Source organism: Trichechus manatus, unplaced genomic scaffold, assembly GCF_000243295.1.
Source record: "Trichechus manatus latirostris isolate Lorelei unplaced genomic scaffold, TriManLat1.0 scaffold00285, whole genome shotgun sequence".
In the NCBI taxonomy this organism is placed as follows: Eukaryota; Metazoa; Chordata; class Mammalia; order Sirenia; family Trichechidae; genus Trichechus; species Trichechus manatus.
In genome coordinates this window covers 517,939-541,086 of record NW_004444221.1, presented here as the reverse complement: position 1 = coordinate 541,086, position 23,148 = coordinate 517,939, and the positions used below count along the sequence as shown (strand labels likewise).

Genomic DNA, 23,148 nt, shown 5'->3' with positions numbered 1-23,148 from the left:
AATTGGAAGAGCGTAGTCGATGTCACTGAACTGTGCATGTAGAAATTTTTGAAATGGTGTATCTTTGGCTATGTATATTTTCACAAAAAAAAAAAAAAAGAAAAAGTTGAGAAGGGAGAGGGTTGACATGTTGTGGGATTGTTAACCAATGTCATAAAACAATATGTGTACTACTGTTTCATGAGAAACTATTCTGTAAGCCTTCACCTGAAGTACAGTAAAAAAAAAAAAAAAGAAGAAGAAAAAAAAAATAAAAGGTTGGCTGTTTGAACTCACCCAGCTGCTCTGTGGGAGAAAGACCTGCAGATCTGCTTCTGAAAAGATTACAGCCAAGAAAACCCTATGGGGCAGTTCTACTCTGTCATATGGGATCGCTATAGGCAGACGGCACCCAGTAACAACAACAATGGTTGTACAACTCTGCGAATGTGTTACAAGCCACTAATCGCACACTTTGAAAGAGTGAATTTTATGGTATGTAAATTATATCTCAGCAAGCTGTTATAATAAAGGTATGTGGATTGGCTAGAAATCCTACACTGCACAAGTGAACAGGGTGTATGTATCTAGTCAGTCCAGTGGTTATGCTATTTGGAGTGGTATCCTAGGTATAAGGACTTCTTGGGTCCCGAGTACAGAATGTTTAGAGAATTCTCTAGACTTATCTGACCAGAAGGTTAGATGAATATTGCCACCAGAATATTGTCACATCTGCCTTAAAGTGCTGTTTGAAGTGCCTGAAAGGACAGAGAGCCAGAATTAGATTGAATTTATTATAAAGTATGCTGTGTGACTGCTTTGAGTTCTGCTTACTAATGAATGTTTTTTCCTTTGGGGAAGACATTTTTTCCTTAAATTTCTATGCTAAATTTCCAGAGATATTATATGTTCAAAGAATAAATTAAAAAAAAGAACCAGATGGAATTAAATACTGTGTTCAAATCCTTTCTACAGATTTGTTAAATTTCGGTTGCTCAAAAAAAATTTTTTTTTGACTTTCTTGTTTTTATAAAAAAGTCTGTGAAAACTGTGTGTATGTGCATTTAAAAGAAGAAAAATGCCATGAACTTCCTAATTCCAGTCTGTAAAACAAAATAATGGTTAACACAAGAACCTCTGACATGGTCCCGTGACACGGGGTCGTTTACTATCCCAGCAGCGCAGTCATTCTCAGGTTTTTTCAGTTGATAGATTACTTATTAGGGCAAAGGCCTCAGGTGCCATCTTCCTGGACTACTCTGCTAATGTGTTACTGAGCACCTCATGGTAACAAGTGAGAAAAGATGAGGCTGTTGATTGGGTACTAAAGTCATTCATTCATTCATTCATGAAGCAGACACTTGTTGAGGTGCTGCTTATGTGCAAGCCTGTGCTAGGATCTGGGGCTGCCTACACATTATTTGGTGAAGACCTTACTGGCTGTTAGTGGTCCTGACTGTACTGAATAATAGGTAAATAAAAGTCCCTTAAGTCATTTCCTAAATTTTAATGAAACCCAGAATCATTTTGTTTATTGATAATGGGATAATTTGCAGGGGAGATCGTATGATACAGAGGTGCTGTTGTTTGTTCACATGTAGAGAATTTATGCTGGACAATGTTTGTAAAGTGATAAAGCTTGTCTTCTCTATTTATAAGCTATATTTTTGTTCCTTTGGAAAATTAAATAGGACAATTCCCTTAGGTCCAGTATTAGAGTCCCTTTGTAGTCTGTTTAAGCTCTGCTGGCCACAAGTGGCAGTGCTTTTGGAACTTACCTCATACCTCTCTTTTGAGGAATTATTATCTAAAACAAGTATATCGTATGTTTTATTAAATTCTGTACTTTAGAAGATTGCAAATAATAAAATTGTCTTTACTTGGAAACTATTTTAAAATTCAGAATGCATTTCTTGTAAATTTTTTTTTTTCCAAACTGCATTGGCAGTAGGATAATGATTTTTTTTTCCTTTATAAAGGATTTTTTTGGAAAAAAAATTCAATATTTGTTACACTACTAATGAATAATATTTGTTAGGTGATTTCATTTACTGAGTAGGAAAGGGTTAGCAGCTGGCCTGCAATCTTTGAGTTTCTCACTTAAAAATCACTTTTTATGTTGAATAGTCCAAGAATTAGAGGTTTTTATTTTCTACTATTAAAGCTTCTAGTTCACATTAAAATAATGATACAATAGAAAAGGATACTTGACTTTTTAAAAAATAAAATACTTATTTCAATATATACAGTAATTTAAATTATTTTAATTATATATCTGCAACTATAAAATTACTTTTTTCTTGTATATTTTAAAAAATAGTTGGAATAAGAGCTAGCCATTGTACCTGATTTTTTTTTTAAATAGTAGATGGAACAATTTGACTGTTTTTAGGTTACTAGTCCTTCTTCCCTTAATAAACTGTTACTTTGGATACCATCCAATATTGCGATTTAATTATTTATGTAAATTTTGTATTCCCAGTGAAAATCAGGCTTCTTGAAAAAAGTAACAAGTCTTTCATATGTATTGTGTTATCAGTAGCACTTAGTTAGGTCTTGGGCATAGAGTATTTGTATGAAAAATACTTTCAGAATTGCACTGAAGTTTAAAGAATGTTGTGTTTTAAAGCTACAGAAAGACATACCTGAGACGTCATTTTAAGAGGCCAGCTGGCTACTCGGTATGTGTCTCGGAATGCCAATTGATAGTAAAAACTACAATAATCAAGAAAACTGTTATATTCGCAGTGACCACTCAGCACAGTTTCTGTGTCAATAACTACGTGGGAAGCCATCTTAGAATCAGTAGGTGGCTTGGTGAGCATAAAATTAGAGCAGGCACCGGTTATCGGATGAACTAACTGCTTTGTCATCAAGGAATGGTAGCTTGATACATCAGTCTCTATTATAAGGGATCATATCCATGAGGATTGACTAGTACAGTCATGTGTCACTTAACGTCCACAATATGTTCTGTGAAATAGGACTTTATGTGATTTGGATGTTGTGCAAACACCATATTATATACTTAGCAAAGCTATATGGGGTACCTTTCGTTTCACTTCCAAATTGATACTCCTCCTTTGCCTCTTGCTGCTGCTGTCACTAGCTCTGGTTTTGCTGTGTTTGGGAGCCATGATGCACTTCATGGTAATATTTTTGAAAGGAAATTAAACAGAGAGATAACGCTACAACACCCAAGAGACATGTGATACACGAGAGTGGATGCTGCAGCCTACGAGTCGAAGCATACACTGTTGTACGGTAAACTTTTTATTTGTAAGTAGGGAAAGTTCACATTAAAATAAATGATAGAAAGCACAGCACAGTATATACATAAAACAGTAACATAGGTGTTTATTATGACTATCAAGACATATGTGTTGTAGGTTATACGAGTACTGTACCATTATACGCCTGGCAGCGTAATCACTTTTTATATAAGTGTCTTAGTTATACAGTGCTGCTGTAACAGAAATACCACAAATGGATGGCTTTAACAAACAGAAATTTATTCTCTCACAGTTTAGAAAGCTAGAAGTTGAAATTCAGGGCACCGGCTCTAGGGGAAGGCTTTCTCTCTCTGTCAGCTCTGGGGAAGGTCCTTGTCTCCTTTCAACGTCTGTCGTCTGGCATCCCTTGGAAATCTTAATGTGTCTTGGCATTCTTGGAGGTTCTTAGTGCAGGAACCCTGGGTCCATAGGACATGCTCCACTCCTTAGCTCTTCTTTCTTGGTGGTACAGAGGTCCCTCTCTCTACTCCCTTCTCTCTCCTTTTATCTCTTGTAAGGTAAAAGCTGATGCAGGCCACACTCCAGGGAAACTTCCCCTTACATCAGACGAGGGCTGTGAGTAAGGGTGTTGCATCCCAGCCTAATCCTGCCTCATTAACATAACAAACAATCCTCTTTAACAGTAACCTAATCTTGCCTCATTACCCACAGGCAGAGATTAAGATTTATAACACATAGGACAATTATATCAGATCACAAAATGGAGGACAACCACACAATACTGGGAATCCTGGCCTAGCCAAGTTAACACATATTTTTGGGGAACACAGTTCAATCTATGGCAACAAGAGAGACGCGTGATACACTGATGCGTGCTGGAAGCTGTTGTGTTCTCTACGTCCAGTAACATCCGCTACATCCCATTCTCTGATCTGGAGTTCTGAACTCTGTTATAACCTTATGGGACCATGGACATGTATGTGGTCAGACAGTGCCCGAACAGACATTATCTAGCACATGACTGTAATGAGGTGGGGGAGGGAAGGAAGCCTTTCTTCTGGGTAGTTCCGGAAGGGTGTTGCTAAATTCTTGCTTATCTACTTTCCTAATTTAAGCAGCATGCAAAATAAGTCTCTTACCTTAACCCAGCATTTCTTCATACGGGATAGAGTTTACTTGAGTAGGCCTCAGCCTTAGTACTGCTATTTCAGTCATACTTAGTCCATAGTCCATGCATTTTAATTGGAATTTGAGGAGATGTCCTTACTAGAACAACTCAAAGATTATAGCTTTGATTAGGTTATTTCTTCAGGTAACTTTTTTTTTAAAATATTTTATTGTATTTAAGGTGAAAGTTTACACAGCAAATTAGGTTCTCAGTTAACAATTTCTACACAAATATTCAGTGACATTAGTTACATTTTTTGACAATGTGTCGTCAATCTCATTTCTGTCATTCTGGTTGTACCATTTCCAGTACTCTAGTTTCCCTGCCCCGTACTCATCTTTGCTTTAGAGCAATTTTTGACCATTTGGTCTTATATAAATGAGTTTTTAAAGGAGCATATTACTCATAGGTGATATTCTTTATTTTATGAGCCAATCTGTTATTTAGCTGAAAGGTAAATTTCAGCTGAAAGATAATTTCAGCTTAAGGTTTAAAGAGTATCTCAGGGCAGTAGTCTTAGAGATCTGTCTTCTAGTCTCAACTGGTCCAGTAGGTCTGGACTTTTTAAGAAGTTGTGTTCTGTTCCACATTTTTCTCCCATTCTATCAGAATCTATCTACTGTGGCCCTGGTAAGAACAGTCTGTAGTGGTAGCCGGGCACCATCTAGTTCTTCTGGTCTCAGGGTAGATGAGGCCATGGTTCATGTAGACCGTTAGTCCTGTAGACTAGTTTCTTCTCTGAGTCTTTGGTTTCCTTCTTTTTCCTTTGTTCTGGGTAGTAGAGACCAATAGTTGTATTTTAGGTGGCTGCTTGTAAGCTTTTAAAACTCCAGACACTACTCACCACATTGGGATGTAGAACATATACTTTATGAGCTATATTATGCCAGTTAACTGAGTTGTTCCATGAGACTATGGCCTAAGCCTTCTAATACAAAATATATTGTATTTTTCCATGATTTCTTTTCAAGAATTTACTCTTTCTTGTTTTGGCTACAACTACATTTGTAGAATAGAAAGGCTTGTTCAGGACTTTTAAACCAGTATTGAAGTTCTACATCATGTTATAAAATTCTAGGTATCCTAGCTGAAGCAAATGACAGTCCTGTGGAGAGAAGAATAGCCTACCTATAAACAAGCTGATGAGAGGTGTATTGTGTGTTATTTTTTAAAAACTTCTTCATAAAGAAAACAAAGATATTTTCCTATGGAGATCTACAGTTAGGTTTGCCCCCCCACCCCCGGTCCCCTTCCCTAATTCTGTAGGCAACATCTCTTTTTATACTAAGTCTCTGAACAGTAGTCTCATGGATCAACCAACAGATATAATTGGAGGCATTTTACTTTTCCAGAACTCATAGTTTTCTGACTATTTTCTACTGGGTTTCTTCAGATTATGGTATTTTGTAATGAACAGGGAAATCAGATTGAATAGGATTAGATTATCCACTGGATTATCGCAAACTAGGCTGTTTGCTTCTAGTTATTCACTCAGTTTCTCTGAATCTCGGTTTATTTTATTTACCAGTGCTGCTATAACAGAAATACCACAAGTGGACAGCTTTAACAAACAGAAGTTTCTTTTATCACCCTCTAGGAGGCTAGAAGTCCATATTCAGGACTCCAGTTCCAGGGAAACACTTGCTCTTTCTGTTGGTTCTGGGTAAATAAAGGTCCTTGTCATCAATCTTCCCTTGATCTAGGAGCTTCTCAGCACGGGGACCCTGGGTCCAAAGGATGTGCTTCGCTCCCAGTGTTTCTTCTTGGTGGTATGAGATCCCTCTCCTCTCTGCTCTTTTCTCTTTTTATATCTCAAAGGAGACTGACTCAAAATACAACCTAATCCTGTAGATTGAGTCCTGCCTCATTAATATGACTGCGTCTAATCCTACCTCATTAACATCATAGAGGTTAGGATTCACAACACATAGGAAAATCACATCAGGTCACAAAATGGTGGAGAACCACATAATACTGGGAATCATGGTCTAGCCAATTTGATACACATTTTTGGGGGACACAATTCAATCCATAACAATTTCTGTCTCATTTCATTTAATGTGAATACGGTTTGTTTCTAATAGAATATTGGAAAGGTCAAACTCTTGCATTCTTATCATAAGTCCAAACTGGGTTATGCATTTTAATGATCACTGGTCCTTCGCAGATTGCTTGTATTTTAAGAATATTTGCCGTTTCTAAACTAATGTAGTTATACATGTTTGAATGAAGCAGTCTTTTGGGAATTCAATCTAGTCCCAGATAGTCTGTTCTAGCATAGTCATGTGACCAAGGTATAAATTAAATTTATTGTCAAACAGCAATTGGAAAGTTAAATTGCAAATTTCAAGGACTAATTTATAAAGAAAGGATCCAAGTTTTATTTATTTTTTAACCTTATCATGTGTGTTATGGATCGTAATGGCTGGAAGAAACAAGGTGACCAGTAAAGTCTATGATTAAGAATATTAATCTTTGTCAGTGTTGATAGAAATTCATTATATTTGTGGTTAAAAATTGTAGGTTCATTTTAGGTAAATAATGTACCAGAATCACATTTTTTTCTTTTAAATATATGTATAACATAGTTTTTGAGTCCCAACCACACTGTAATATTTTGCACTGTCATCTCTCCTTGATTTTATGAACTCTGAAAGAAAGAGCTTAATTACATTTTCTTAGGACACTTACGAGTCAAAACTGGAACCACAGGAAGGGCTGGGAAGTTTCTAGTGAAGTGGAGAACTACCTTATAAATGTACTATGTCAGCAGTTTTTCAAAACGAAATGTTTTAATTTACTGTTTGTCAGCCATTGCTGGAGTCATGGTGTCTGCTTTGAGGACAGAAAGGATTGTTTTAATTTGATCTCTGACTAATGGTTTTTAATTGACTTAATGTCAAATGTAAGTATGTCTGATATTTTCTCTTCTTTTAAGGAATTTTTCAAGCCATAATCTCTTTTTATTGTCTGTGCTGCAGTGTTCTGTTGAATATATTTTTATTTTCTCAATTTCTTAATGACTATGGAAATACTAACTTGAAAAGTTGAAATAAAGGATAGCATACTCATTTAAAAAAAAAAAAAAAAAAAAGCCTTTTCAAATATTAAGGGCAGTCCATGAGTAGTTGTCCTGGTGGAGGAATAAGACACCTTGAACATGAGATTTCTATTATAAGTATTAAACATAGAAATGTAATTTTGCTATTATAAATTATTACAATTAATAAAGTATAAGTATGAAGTATAACTTTGAGCCCTCAAGTAATCATTCTAGATAGCCTTAAGTTTTTCAGATAAGGGTGTAGCTTCAAGTCATCATTTTAATTAAAAAAAAATTTTTCAGGTGGAAATTTTTAAAATATATGCTTCCTTTATTAATCAGAATTTATTGAACTTAATTTAAATATTGGGATGATTCATCAGAGTCATCATTCTATGCATAAAGTACAGGAATGCATTTACTATCCTTGAGGGTAACGTGATATATCTGTAGCAGAGGAATCCAGACTTCCCCAGTTTCTGATTTTCCATTTTTTTCTGTTGTGGATATGGAATTATCTGTAAAACAAGAATAAGGAGGTGCTAATAATGACCCTCTCCACCTCTTTAGTCTTTTCCTCTACTGGAACAAATCTTCAAGCAAGGTCTGTACATTTGTCTTAAATTCCTCAACCACAATATTGCCCCCCACTCCAAAAAACGACAACAACAACAAATCCATTGCCTTCTACTCAATTCCAAGTCATAGTCACCCTAGAGGACAGAGTAAAACTGCCCCATAGGGTTTCCAAAGCTGTAAATCTTTATGGAAGCAGATTGCCATATCTTTTTCCCCCGTGGAGAGGCTGGCAGGTTGGAACTGCTGACCTTTTGGTTAGCAGCCCAGTGCTTAACCACTGATCCACCAGGGCTCATCCAATTACCATAGCAACATAAAGCTTATCAGGGTTGCTGTGACAAAAATGTCAATAGATGGTGCTTCACTATTATGTTTTCATTGTATGGACAACTGTGATCATGTGCTTTGAATTCCAAACAATTCTGTATTAGTAACAGCTCACAATTCATTTCAGGAAACATTTGTAAGCATGTATGTATTCACTAATGAAGGGATAAAAGGTAACTAAAACCACAGTTAATTCTCTCCAAAAGATTATAATCTTAGAATGTGAAAAGTCATGTTATTGGCTAACTGAAATGCACTTTCCCCTAAGCCCCATACTATAATAATACTCAGTCTGAATAAGTATACCAAAAAACCAAACCCATTGCCGTCAAGTTGATTCCGACTCATAGCGACCCTATGGGACAGAGTAGAATTGCTCCATAGAGTTTCCAAGGAGTGTCTGGTGGATTTGAACTGCTGACCTTTTGGTTAGCAGCCATAGCACTTAACCACTACATCACCAGAGTTGCCGAATAAGTATAGGCAGACCTAAATTTTTATTTAGTCACATACATATACGTTTATATAATATATATATAATTGTATGTATGTATTTAAGTATTAATAAATAAGTAAATATTTTGGCCTTATTTCCATCTAACATTTTCTGTTTTATTCAACAGAAATCTTCTGGACAGAGACACATTTTCAAAATCTGATCCAAGTAAGTATCTATAGCTTGCTTTTTAAAATAATCTGCTTACTTTGCCTACTTGATTTTTGTAAGCGTTGTTTGAAACTCATCGATCTTGTTCAAGTATTTGTCTCAAAGCCTAGCGTGCAAGAAGGGGGATGGTCCCAAGTCTTGGGCACTCACCTACTTGGGCAGTGCTATGGCTAAAGAGGGAGTTGCTTGCACCTTGAAAATAAGACGTAAGTGTGTATGACTCCCAACATAGGGCAGTTCGCTTTGAAATTAAAACCTCATGGTATGGCCATATTATAGAAATGATATATGACAGATAATTATAGTTGACCATAATTTTAAGTGATTTAGTCACAGAGTACTCTTTTTATTTTTTAAATAAAAGTGGTATATAAAGGCATACACAACCCAGTGAAATTTAAAACATTCTCTCATGAGCTAAATTTTTTTATGCCTAATTAGAGATCTCAAAAGTTGCAGAGGATTTGGAAAAATGAAAAGGGCAGATTTGAATTAGAAAACAGCAGAATTAATTGTAGAAATCAATTAGTGTTTTTAAATCTTGTAATATTTGGAAATTGATATCCAGCAGTTCTCCATCTCTTCGAAACAAATGAGGGAACAAATGTAGTTTAATTACAGAGGAAAGGTTTTTGTCAGAGGTACGGTGAATTCCTGAGGTAGTCATTGTGGGAAAAGACATAACAATTTTTGAGTATTAAAAAATTCTCGATTCATAGGGAAATAATCAATTTATTTGACAAATAGATGGAACTCTTATTATCCTTTAATCTTTACCGAAAACTTTTAATCTCCCTTTTTGGACTTCCTTTCATGTTTGAGAAGATTTCTGACCTGTTTATAAATGTAGATGGTGGGAGTTACAAATATTAAACATAGAGTATGATTTGCCTGTGGTGATCGTTCCTATGATGGCTCTGAGTACTGTAGGTGTGTTGGGACTTATGTCTAGTAACATACTGAAATACTTAAAAACTGTTAAAGCTTGGTTTTAAATTTATCTGTATTTGTAGCATAATGTAGATGAAGGCATTAGCAAGTAATTAATTGTATTTATGTGCCCAGCTCTGTGCACATTAAGTCCTCAAAACCTGGTTTGATTTGTTTTCTCTTTCTTTATAATAATTTTTAAACATTTGATACTTTATTAGTTTTACAAGAGTAAGACTAGGAACTAGGCATTTATCTGTTGTAGCTTTTGGACAGCTGAAAAATAAATTGTATTGTGTGTGTGTATAAACATTACACCTGATGTTTAAAAAAGAAATTTATAAATATATTATGTATTTTTTCATCTTTTCTAGTTTGTGTCTTATATGTACAAGGAATGGGAAGTAAAGAATGGAGGGAGGTAAGAATTAATTTTTTTTAAAAGGTCACTACAGAAAGATATAAGTTGTAACTTGAGCAAGATGATACTTTATTGCTTTTAGTTATTTTATGTCAACTCAAAGACCGAGCTTCTTTTTCATTTTATGAAAGTTATCTTTTTCTTTTGTTTTTTAATAATCCTGAATGTTTGGCTTGTTTATGACCTTCCTATGGAATATTCTAGCTTTGAAACTTGTGCTTTCCTCAGTCAGAAGTAAATTTAATATGTTGCAAACTATTTGGCATGATTACCTACGTAATTTAAGTCTGTGAACTTAGTCTCCCTTTTAGGGGTCAACTGCTGATTTTCAAAAAATACCACTTTAAAAGGTTTTATGTCTGGTGCTTTATATCAAATATCACCTGTTTTTTACAATATCTCTACATTTCAATTGAAGACTGATCCCTGGGGAGTAGGAAGGAGGTATTACAATAAGAAACGTTTCCATATGCCTGTAGTTGCTAGTTATGTCAGGAAGTTAGTGCTCTGATATAAAGAGGTTACAGTTCTGGCTAGATTTCCCTGTGCCCTAGTGAGATTCATGCTTTGTGTTGCCACAGCAAGCCATTTTACCAGTCTGTCCCATTAGTGAGCTAGAGGGTAAGAATAAATCATTGTAATTTATTATTAAAAGTAGGGAAAAAACAATTAAAAAATTTTTCTGGTAGGGGGCCAGTGGTCATTGGAATACTGAGTACCAGTCTCTCATATCTGCCTCCCTCTACACATTTACATGAAGATGTTCCATAGTGGCGCAAGCGATTTGCACTTGGCTACTAACCAAAAGTCTGGTGGTTCAAACCCACTCAGCGATGCTGTGGAAGAAAGACCATATATTTAAAACTATTAAAAACACTATGGAGTACAGTTTACTCTGTCATGTGTGTGGTCACCTTGAATCTGAGTAGATTTGATGGCAGTGGGTTTGGGTTATTGGATTCCATGTTATTGTTGTTGTTAGGTGCTGTCGAGTTGGTACTGACTCATAGCAATCCTGTGTACAACAGAACAAAATGGTGCCTGGTCATAGGCCATAATCATAATCATTGTTATGTTTGAGCCCATTGTTGCAGCCACTGTGTCAATCCATCTTTTTGAGGGTCTACCTCTTTTTCCCTGACCCTCTTCCTTACTAAGCATGATGTCTTTCTCCAGGGACTGGTCCTTCCTGATAACATGTCCAAAGTACATGAGACCAAGTCTCGCCATCCTTGCTTCTAAGGAGCATTCTGGCTGTACTTCTTCCAAGACAGACTTGTTCCTTCTTCTGACAGTCCATAGTATACTCAGTATTCTTTGCCAACATCATAATTAAAAGGCATCAATTCTTCTTCGGTCTTCCTTATTCATTGTTCAGCTTTCACATCCATATGAGGTGACTGAAAATACCATGGCTTGGGTCTGTTGCACCATAGTCCTCAAAGTGACATCTTTGCTTTTTAACACTTGAAAGAGGTCTTTTGTAACAGATTTGCCCAATGCAATGCATCTTTTGATTTCTTGACTACTGCTTCCATAGGCATTGATTGTGGATCCAAGTAAAATGAAATCCTGACAACTTCAATCTTTTCTCCATTTATCATGATGTTGCTTATTGGTCCAGTTGTGAGGATTTTTTATTTTGCACCTTGAAGTACAATCCACACTGAAGACTTTAGTCTTTGATCTTCATCAGTAAGTGCTTCAAGTCTTCTTCACTTTCAGCAAGCAAGGTTGTGTCATCTACACATTGCAGGTTGTTAATGAATCTTCCTCCGATCTTGGTACTGCATTCTTCTTCAAATAGTCCAGCTTCTCAGATTATTTGTTCAGCATACAGATTGAATAAGTGTGATTAAAGAATACAACCCTGATGCACGCCTCTCCTGATTATAAACCATACAGTATCCCCTGTTCTGTTTGAATGACTGCCTCTTGCTCTATGTATAGGTTCCTCATGAGCACAATTTAGTGTTCTGGAATTCCCATTCTTCGCAGTGTTATTCATAATTTGTTATGATCCACACAATCGAATGCCTTTACATAGTCAATAAGACACAGGTAAACATCTTTCTGGTATTCTCTGCCTTCAGCCAGGATCCATTTGACATCAGCAATGATGTCACTTGTTCCATGTCCTCTTCTGATTCTGGCTTGAACTTCTGGCAGTTCCCTGTTGATGTACTGCTGCAGCTGCTTTTGAATGATCTTCAGCAAAATTTTACTTGCGTGTGATATTAATAATATTGTTTGATAATATCTGAATTCTGTTGGATCACCTTTCTTTGGAATGGGCACAAGTGTGGATCTCTTCTATTCAGTTAGCCAGGTAGCTGTCTTCCTAATTTCTTGGCATAGACAAGTGAGCACCTGCAGTGCTGCATCTGTTTGTTGAAACATCTCAGTTGGTATTCCGTCAATTCCCGTAGCCTTGTTTTTCAATACTCCTTTCAGCACAGCTTGGACTTCTTCCTTTAGTACCATCCATTGTAGATCATATGCTACCTCCCGAAATGATTGAACGTCAGCCAAATCTTTTTCGTACAGTGACTCTGTATTCCTTCCATCTTCTTTTGATGCCTCCTACATCATTCAGTATTATCCCTGTAGAGTCCTTCAGTATTGAAACTGGAGGCTTAACTTTTTTCTTCAGTTCTTTCAGCTTGAGAAATACTGAGCGTGCACTTCCCTTTTCGTTTTCTAACTCCAGATCCTTGCAGATTTTATTATAATACTTTACTTTGGCTTCTCAAGCTGCCCTTTGCAATCTTCTGTTCCACTCTTTAGCTTAATCATTTCTTCTGTTCATTTTAGCTGCTTGATGTCCAAGGGCAAGTTTGCGTCTCTTCTGACATCTATTTCAGTCTTTTCTTTCTTTCCTATCTTTTTAATGACCTTTTGATTTCTTTATGTATGATGTCTTTGATGTCATTCCACAACTCGTCTGGTCTTCGGTCACTAGTGTTCAATGTGTCACATCTATTCTTGAGATGGTCTCTAAATTCAAGTAGGGTAAACTCAAGGTCATATTTTGGCTTTCATGGACTTGCTGTAATTTTCTTTAGCTTCATCTTGAACTTGCATATGAGCAATTGATGATCTGTTCTGCAGTTGACCCCTGACCTTGTTCTGACTGATTATTTTGAGCTTTTCCCTTATCTCTTTCCATAGATGTAGTTGATTTGATTCCTGTGTATTCCATCTGGTGAGGTATGTGTGTATAGTTGCTTTTTATGTTGTTGAAAAAAGGTATTGCAATGAAGTCGTTGGTCTTGCAAAATTCTATGATGTGATCTCCGGCATTGTTTCTATCACAAAGGCTGTATTTTCCAACTACCAATCCTTCTTCTTTGTTTCCAACTTTTGCATTCCAATTGCTAGTAATTTCAGTACATCTTGATTGCATGTTTTACCAATTTCAGACTGCAGAAGTTGGTAAAAATCTTCAATTTTCTCATCTTTGGCATTAATGGTTGGTTCAGAAGTTTGAATAATAGTCGTATTAACTGGTCTTCCTTGTAGGCGTATGAATATTATCCTATCACTGACAGCATTGTACTTCAGGATAGGTCTCGAAATATTCTTTTTGATGATGAATGCGATGCCATTCCTCTTCAGTTTGTCATTCCCGGCATAGTAGACCATATGATTGTCTGATTCAAAAAGGCCAATACCAGTCCATTTTAGCCCACTGATGCCTAGGATATTGATCTTTATGAGTTCCATTTCAATTGTGACAACTTCCAATTTTCCTGTATTCATACTTCATACATTTCATGTTCCAATTATAAATGGGTGTTTGCAGTTGTTTCTTCTTATTTTGAGTCATGTCACCTCAGCCAGTAAAGGTCCCGAAAGCTTGACTCCATCCACGCCATTAAGATTGACTCTACTTTGAGGAGAGAGCTCTTCCCCAGTAGTATTTTTAGTGCATTCCAACCCAGGGACTAATCTTCTGGCATTATACGAAGCAGTGTTCTGCAGCTATTCATAAAGTTTTCACTGGCCAGTTCTTTCAGAAGTAGATTGCTAGGTCCTTCTTCCTAGTCTGTCTTTGTCTAGAAGCTCCACTGAAACCTGTCCACCATGGGTGACCATGCTGGTATTTGAAATACCAGTTACATAGCTTCCAGCATCACAGCAACAAGCAACCCACCACAGTATGACAAACTTACAGATAGTTACCTCAGATTCTACATATCTAAATGTAAACTCATCACCTTTACCCCTATATGTATGCTTTCTTTGCTCTGAATACGGTTAATAACATTTGAAATATCAAACCATAATTTTTGCGATCATCCTTAATTTTCTCTTCCACACCTTTCTCATTTAATCAGTTATTCAATGCTAAGAATTATGTTTCGTAAAATATTCTCAGATAAGCCACCCCATTTATTCAGACCCATGTTATCTTTTGTCTGCCTTATTTCAACATGATGTTGTCTGGGTCCATGCCCCTCTGTCTCTTATACAACTGCCAAATTACACCTTTGGTTATTGTTATGGGTTGAATTGTGTCCCCCGAATATATGTGTTGTGATTCCTCAGTTTTACCCTGTGGTTGTAATCTTATTTAGAAATGAGTTGTCTTTGTTATGTTAATGAGACAGGATTAGTGTTGGGTGTGTCTTGAGTACATTTCTTTTGAGATATAAAAGAGTTTAAACAAGTATGTGAAAAGCAGAAATGGGGGAAGAGAGATGCCAAGCTACATAAAGATCACCCAGGAGCAGAAGCTCAGAAGAGTCAAGGGCTTCTCGTTTTCAAAGGGTGGGGCCATGGTCTCCTGGATCTGAAAGGGTGGGGCGGTTTCAAAGAGCTGGATCTTTATCAACTCATTTCCGGAGTGTGGAGCTGCAGTTAAGGTATGCCAGGGGATGGAGCCACCACCCAAAGCTGAAGTGGGGGCTGCCATGCCCAAGTGGCAGAAGAGTGGGGCCTACCAGGGCTAAGGGTGTGGAGTCACTGCTCAGATAGACAAGGTGATTGGGGCTGCATATAACCAAGGAAGTAGAGTTGTCGTGCTGGTGGGCCTGGAAGTCAGAGCTGAAACCCAGGGCAGAGGGGCCTTCGTCCAGAATCCAGAGGATGTGACCAATAACCAGAGTCTGGAGGGCAGGGCCATTGCCCAGATGGTCTTAAAGGTGATTGTTTTCAAGTCTTGAGAGATAATGTAATTTGTTCTCCTGGGGTTTAGACTTCCTTGATGCTCATTACCCCTTCTTTACCTCCAATTTCTCCCATTTGCAATGGAAATGTCTACCTTGTGCCTGTTCCACCATTGTACCTTGGAAACAGATAACTTGTAGTCTAAATTTCACAGGTTCATAAATGAAAAAAATTTCCCCCAGGATGGAATGTGCCTAAAGTCTTACCCATATTTGATTTAGATGATTCAGAAGATGAACTTTTGGACTTGGAGTTGATTTAAGACTTTTGGAATGATGTGATGGTGTGAAAATGTTTTGCCTGTGGCAAGGACATGAATTTTTTTGGGCCAAGTAGTGTAATGTTATGGATTGAATTGTGTCCCCCAGACATGTGTTGTAAATCCTAACCTCTATGCTTTTGGTTATAATCCCTTTTGGGAATGGGTTGTCTTTGTCATGTTAATGAGACAGGATTAGTGTAGGGTGTGTCTTGAGTAATCTCTTTTGAGATATAAGAGAGATTAACAAACATATGAAAAGCAGAGATGGGGGAAGAGACATGCCAAGTCACATGAAGATTGCCCAGGACCAGAAGCTCAGAAGAGACAAGGACCTTCCTCCAGGGAGAACAGAGAGAGAAAGCCTTCCCCTACAGCCAGCACCTGGAATTTGAACTTCTAACCTCCTAAACTGTGAGAAAATAAATTTCTGTTTGTTAAAGCCACCCATTTGTGGTATTTCTGTTACAGTAGCACTCTATCTTCCTAAAAGGCATGTTGTCTCTGGTCATTCATTATCTATTTCCCTTTCTTCAGGGCTTGGGACAATCTAGTGGAACTGCTGACTGACCATGTATGCCAGGCTAGGTGGGGCTTGGCATTTACCTGGAGTGTCTCAAAAATGACATTATTTGAAGGACCAAAAAAGGAACCAAGATAAGCATACCTAGGGTAGAGGACCAGGCAACTGGGCCAATGTAAATCCTCAAAGATGAAATTGGGAACTTCACTGGGTAAGAGGAGTTTGAGGGAGCACAATGTAAAATGTTTCAGAAGCTCAGGATGTTGTGAGCTCATTCTTATTGTGTGCTCACCAAGTGGGATTGGTTAGCTAGTTTAAAGGGCAGGCTCAACTCAAACTCCCTTGCTTAAAATATGGAATATTTTAAGGCTTATTGACTATGGAATAAAATATAAATTGCTTATTTAATTTACAAGGTCTTTTATAATAATAATGGCTAGCTACAGTTCTAAGCCCTTTTACATGTGTTGACTAATTTGCTTTTCACAACACTTTAAAAGGCAGATACTGTTATGATCTTTATTTTGCACATGAGAAAACTGAAGCATGGAAAGTTTAGGTGACCTGCCTAGAGTAACCCACCTGTAAATGATGGAGTGTGGCTTTCAACACATGTCATCTGGCCCTAGTGCCCTTGCTGTTATAACACGGCTGTTAGACCCCCTGGTATGCAAAATACTTATCTGATCCAACCTTCACATACTGGTTTTATATTTGGGAAGAAATTCTATAAATCAGTCTTTGGGAATTTGTTCCTATTTGCTTAACCTTAACTTCAAACAAAAAAACAAGTAGTAAGAGAAGGCCTACTATTTAGTGAAAATAGCGTAATATTAAGATAAAACATAGAAAACAGAGTATCTATTTTGCTTCTTTTTTTTTTAAGAAGCAGAAAATATTGCTAAGAGGGTATCAAACTCAAAAGGGGCATAAAAACAAAGTAAAAATTGAGAAAGTGATGAGAAATAGGATACAGAAATATATAAAGTGTGTAGAAGTTGATGGATGAAGGAGGGGAGAAACCAGTTAAGAGGTAATTTCAACAAAGTTTTAAAGAGTTTAAAGAATTAAAGATCTAGAGAACAGTCTGGAAAAATAGAAAGGAGTGCCAGTGCAACAGACAAACATTTTGGAGCTAAAATCTATTATATTTATCAACTGATTGAATTTGCTGCATACAGGAAAGGGGTGAAAAAAATGAAATACGTAAGACTTGTTATTTAATCCCCATAAACGCATATGAGAAAGGCAGTTTCCTTATTCTGAGAGCCAGTATGATACAGTTGTTAAGGACATGCACTTGACTTCTCTCTCAGTGCCTCTGTTTCTTCATCTGTATCAACGGGAATGACGATAATAGACTCTAGCTCATAGAGTTGTTGTGAGTATTAAATGTGAACCACTGAGAACATCATCTCACAGTAAGCACTAAGTGATTCAGGATATATTTGGGACTCCGAGAAATTTAAAAACTTTTATAAGGATCAGAAAACTGGTAAGTGGCAGATAAGTAAATTCTGGCATCATAAAATTCATTACACAAGCCCAGTAGCTGATGGGAAAATGACGTAGGGCAATTACTTGGCCTCAGTCCTAATATGAAACCCTGGTGTTACACAGTTGCTAATATGCTAATGCAATCTGAGGATGCGTGATGGGTGTTCAGTGCTTACATCAAGGAAGATAATACTGTTATGTGAACCATATGAAATTGTCATTTTTGTAGGTCAAAAATGGTTGAGTATTGGCAATTTCATGTGATTCAACCTAATACTATTGTGTTTTGTCACTATTGTGTTTGGGGGCAAATCTGGAGTGTTTCTTTTCAATTCTATACTTTAGGCCACTGAAAAGCCACATATGTATTTGAGAAGGGCACCTGTCTTGAAGAGGAATGAGAGAAGCTATGACATATGAATAAGGGAATGTTTAACCTGAAAATACAAACAATTTGAATAGTTACAATAATTATCTTAAAATGCTTTTCATATAGAAATGGGGGTATACTTACTTAATATTGTTTAGGACAAAACAAAAGATTTGGCCAGAGATTAGAGGGACAAAGAGGCAGTATTAAGTCTACTGTAAGGAAGAGTTACTTAACACCTAGAGTATCCCACAGTAGAATGGGTTTCTTGAAACAGAGTCCTGGAGCTATAGTAGGTGTCTTGTATTCAAACAGAGAGGCTGGACTCATCAGGAGAGAAACTGAACTTGATTAGCTCTAATTTCCTTTCGAATCTGTGATTTTGTGGTGCTATGTAGCTCAAAAAGTACTTTCTAGTCATTTTATCAATTCTTCTAATTATATTTTAAGTATTGAATGTTACTTTACAAGGATGATAACTTCTATCAGGATATTTGGAATCAGACAAATAAAATAATATTATAGGTACTTTATTAATAATTTATAAATGTATAAAGTATATCCATCCATTTATCGATTTGACCAACCTTTATTGCATGCCTATTATATAGCTGTTGTGATTGATAAAATTTAAAAATAGGGAGTATTTCTACCTCAAGGAACATGCAATATAGTTGAACAGTTTTCTCAGCAACTTCAGTGTATTTATTCCATAAGTTTACTGATTTAGATATCAACATTAACTCAATAATATAGTGGTTACATTTGCATTTGAACTCATGTATTCTGAAAAAGTATGTAGTAACTAGCGATATAATTTTATGTTCTGGATGAGAGGGGAAGTGAAAAAACAGTTTTAAAATATGTCAAAACAAATGCACCAACTAAAGGTATAGAAAAATTATTTAAAATTAATCTTCAGTTGATATCTGCAATTTTAAAATTATACCTGCCACTATTAGAATTACCTCCATATCAATAAAGTCTCTCTAATGATTGCCAGCTATCAAAAGCTTTTGAAATCATGGCTCTTTTAGAACTAAAATGATTTTAGTTCAGTGCATAATAATTTTGGAGCTAGAAATGATATTTAAGTGTCATGAATTAAGAAAATATGAAAACCTCTTGGTGACAGGTAGAAATAGCAAAGTAACATCTTTAAGGATGCATACTTTAAAAGATTCTGAAAATGTAATTAACTTATTTGAGTTATATTTTAGATATACATATGTAATCTATTAATACATTTTATGAATTACTTTTAAACATTTAAATATACAGTGGGTTCTGGATCCCCTAAGCTAGCATATGATGGAGGAAAGCAAGCTGAAGTTGTTTATAACTTTTAGTCGTTATAGTTTGGAGTCAAATCTACTGTGAAATGCAGATTACTACAATTTGACATTGTATCTATCTCTGTTCCATATGCATGCGTGCACACACACACACACACACACACACACACACACACACTATAGAAAGGATGGGAAAATTCTCAGCTCAGTTTACATGTTATTCTATTTACAAGTCTCTTTTAACTGTCATAACTAGAATTTCCACTTTGCTCCTTTGAAATCCATAGTTTCTGTTCTATACCTTTTCTTATGGCACTTGTCATTTTTTACTTTATGTTATTCAACAGATAGCAAGGACATGTACTCACTTGTATGTCTTAACTATGCTTCTTAACTTTGTGTTCCATAAAGGCCAAGCCTCTGTACCACAGCACTTAGGACAGATATGGCTTTGTTCTTAGAAGGTGCTCAATTAATATTTCTTGAAGGTATAAATTTGGACATACCCCCAAACACAGGCACACACTTAACTATCATGACTTTGGAACTTAAGAAATGGAAGACCATATAGATAATTTGGTACAGAGGTCACATTTTTCATATGAGCAAATTTGTATGGCATTGTGATTAGTTATGAGAGCCCTATGTTTTGTTCTGCTGCTTTTTATTGTAACATTAAATTCCAATATTTTGGACTTTGAATTATAACATCTCTTAAAAACATGTTATTTGCATCTTAAAGCTTAGGGAGCATTCATTTCGTTCTCTCCTTTTTCTAGAGGAAAATCGTAGTGAAACATCTAAACGTATTCATACAGGAGAGAGGAAGCTCCCACAATCTGAGGCAGTCTCTGTTGCTGATCCATTGAGGGTACTGCCTGGCTACTGACACCCTCTTCACTATTGGGTTCATGCTGCAGAGCAATTGATTTTTTTTTTCTTTTCTCACTTTTTGAAAGATTTATATTGCAATACACTGCTGAACACCCTGTCTGTAGAAATTGTATTTCTTTAGTAGACATTTGAAGTATTCTCATGTATCATGACTTTTCCACTGTGATAGATTGAGAGATTATAACAGCAGACATTTGATGTTCTCTTACAAGAACAGTTGTGTGATGTGCAGTTGAAAGAACAGTAAAGCCTATACATTCGACAGAATGTCTGATAGTCTTAAAACATTACTGTTTTAGCAAAGGAGCACTGGTGGTGCAGTGGTTAAGAGCTTGGCTGCTAACCAAAAAGTTGGCAGTTCAAATCCACCAGCTGCTCCTTGGAAACTCTATGGAGTAGTTCTACTCTGTCCTATAGGATCGCTATGAGTTGGAATCAATTCGACAACAATGGGCTTGGGGGTTTTTTTTTGTTTGTTTATTTTAGCAAAAATATGTTGAATATCCTTAAGGAAAATACTGTATCGACTCATTTACCATTTCTGGAAAGAGAGCTGCAGACTGGCCTTGTAAATTTCCTGTTTTAAAAGGGACATAAAATGGTTTATAAATATTTCTGACCACAGATAATTAGAAACTGTTTATGGCTTAATATAATAAGCTTCCTATTATAGTTTATAAGGCTCAGTTGAAGGTAATTAGCTCTGTGAATATCCTATGACCAACTGAATAAGAATCATGGGTGAAACATGATTTTGATTTGTTCCATTTTTGGTTAGGTTAATTTTGATCATTTGATCAAAATGGTGTCTGTCTGGCTTCTCCACCAAAAAAGTTATTTCCTTTTTGTAGTTAATATATATTTTGGGGAGGCACTTTGGGAGTTACGTTGAGGAGGTACTTGATGAGTATTTGGACAGGTACTTGGAGACTATATAAAATCTCAAATCATTAAACTTTTAATTAATTTGATTATATAAATGTGGACTCATAATTTCCTATGTTAGCCAAAGGATTTTTAATATGTTATTATAATTTGTTTTGATGTGCACGTTATCCTGAATTTGCCCAATGGGAGCACCTTCAAGCTGCCTTCTGTGTCCTTTTAAAATGTCTCTATCACTCTTTGAGCAGTTGTTCGCTTTCTTAGACAAGATGTTCCAGGTTCTTTCTCTGGAAATGCTTCTTGCCTTAAATTCTACTTTGCATGATATTTCAATAGTTAAGCTAGCTTTCTTTTGTTTAATGTTTTCTTGGTTTATATTTTCCCATCCATTTACGTTAAATTTTTCTATATACCTTTTTAAGCAGCATACAGTGGGGCTTAAAAAAATCCACTATGATAATCCTTGTCTTTTATTAGTATTTAGATTATTTACGTTTAATGTAACTGCTAGTACGTTTGGGCTTAAATCTAACATTTTACCATTTCTTTTTCTTTTATCCATATGTTTTAAGTTCTTTATCTGTCCTTTTCTTCATGGATTTGACTATTTTTAAATATTACATATTTCTCTTATTTAGCTTGTTAATTATGCTTACTTTACTACTTTTTAGTAGTTACCCTAAAGATTTCAACATATATTCTTGGCATTTTAGGAACAAATATAAATTAATTCTTTTATAATTTCCCAGAAAATGCTTGGTCCTTAAAACATTTTAACTCAAATTCCATTCCCACCTTCGGTGTCATTGTTATTATGAATTTTAATTTTGCAGATAATATAAACAAACATGCTATTTTATTATTGTTTTGTACAGTGAATATTCATTTTATTTTCCACATATTTACTCTATCAGGTGCTCTTCATTTCTTCCTACATTTGTATGTTTCCTTCAAGGATCATTTTTATTCTGTATGAAGAAATCTTTTTAAAATTCCTTGTGGTACATTTATGTTGGCAATGTATTGTCTCAATTGTTTTTGGATGGGGAAGTGTTTACTTTTGCATTCATTTTTTCCTTTTGTTTCCCATAAAAAATGTAGAAACAATACAGAAATGCTTAACATAGTGAATTGTTACAAGGCAAACACTCTGGTAACTATCAGAAAGGTCAAGAAATAGAACTTTGCCAGCCACCCCAGAATTCTGTTCCATGGGCTCCTCCCAACCAGAGCCCTCTCTGGTTATCTAACAGTAATGACTTCTATGAATGGTGTGTGTGTGTGTAAAAGTAATTATGGTGTTACTACCCAATTTTGTACCCTTTGGATTGGTCTTTTTCTGATTCTTCCTTAGTCCTCCAGTACAGCCTTTTGTGGTCCCAATCAAAATCCTTTCTTGGTTTATTTTTCAACCTCTTTTTTTTTAAGTTTTAAACATATTGAAAAATGAAAAAAAATGTAGAATGAACATGTATATATCCCCTTTGTGGGGTTTTTAACTCTAGTGTTTTGCCCCACCTTGATGAGTCTGTTAAATCTCTGTTGAACTTGGCCTCTTTTTATCAAAAACAAGGCCCTACTGGGACCCTCTCTTTGCTTTGCTTTTCTCCAGATTTTTGATTCCACGAATTGTAACTTTTTTGGTAGCTCTCTGGCGCCTCCAAAAGAGATTTAACATTTTGTCCAACTTTCCTACTGTTGTTTGGAGAAGAGTTATTCTGAAACAGCCTAATTTGTCATAGGCAGAAGTAAAAGTTCATTCTGATCACTTCTGAGTAAAGATGATTTTCAGACTTAACTTGCAGTGTTTCCATTTACCTGCAAACTTCTTAACACAAAGTAAATTTAAGTGAATAAAACAAATGGAAATAAACATTTAGAATTAAAAAAACTAAGTGCTACCTAC

General features: G+C 36.0%; 1 protein-coding gene across 1 annotated transcript in view; it reads left to right on the top strand.

Moving 5' to 3' along the window:
* Positions 1–23,148, top strand: part of CPNE8 (copine 8) — a 255,234-nt gene that overhangs the window by 23,159 nt on the left and 208,927 nt on the right. Inside the window, exons 2-3 of the mRNA XM_004390125.1 lie at positions 8,953–8,993; positions 10,301–10,347. Coding sequence (XP_004390182.1) covers positions 8,953–8,993; positions 10,301–10,347 — 88 coding nt within the window. The remainder of the gene's footprint in view (positions 1–8,952; positions 8,994–10,300; positions 10,348–23,148) is intronic.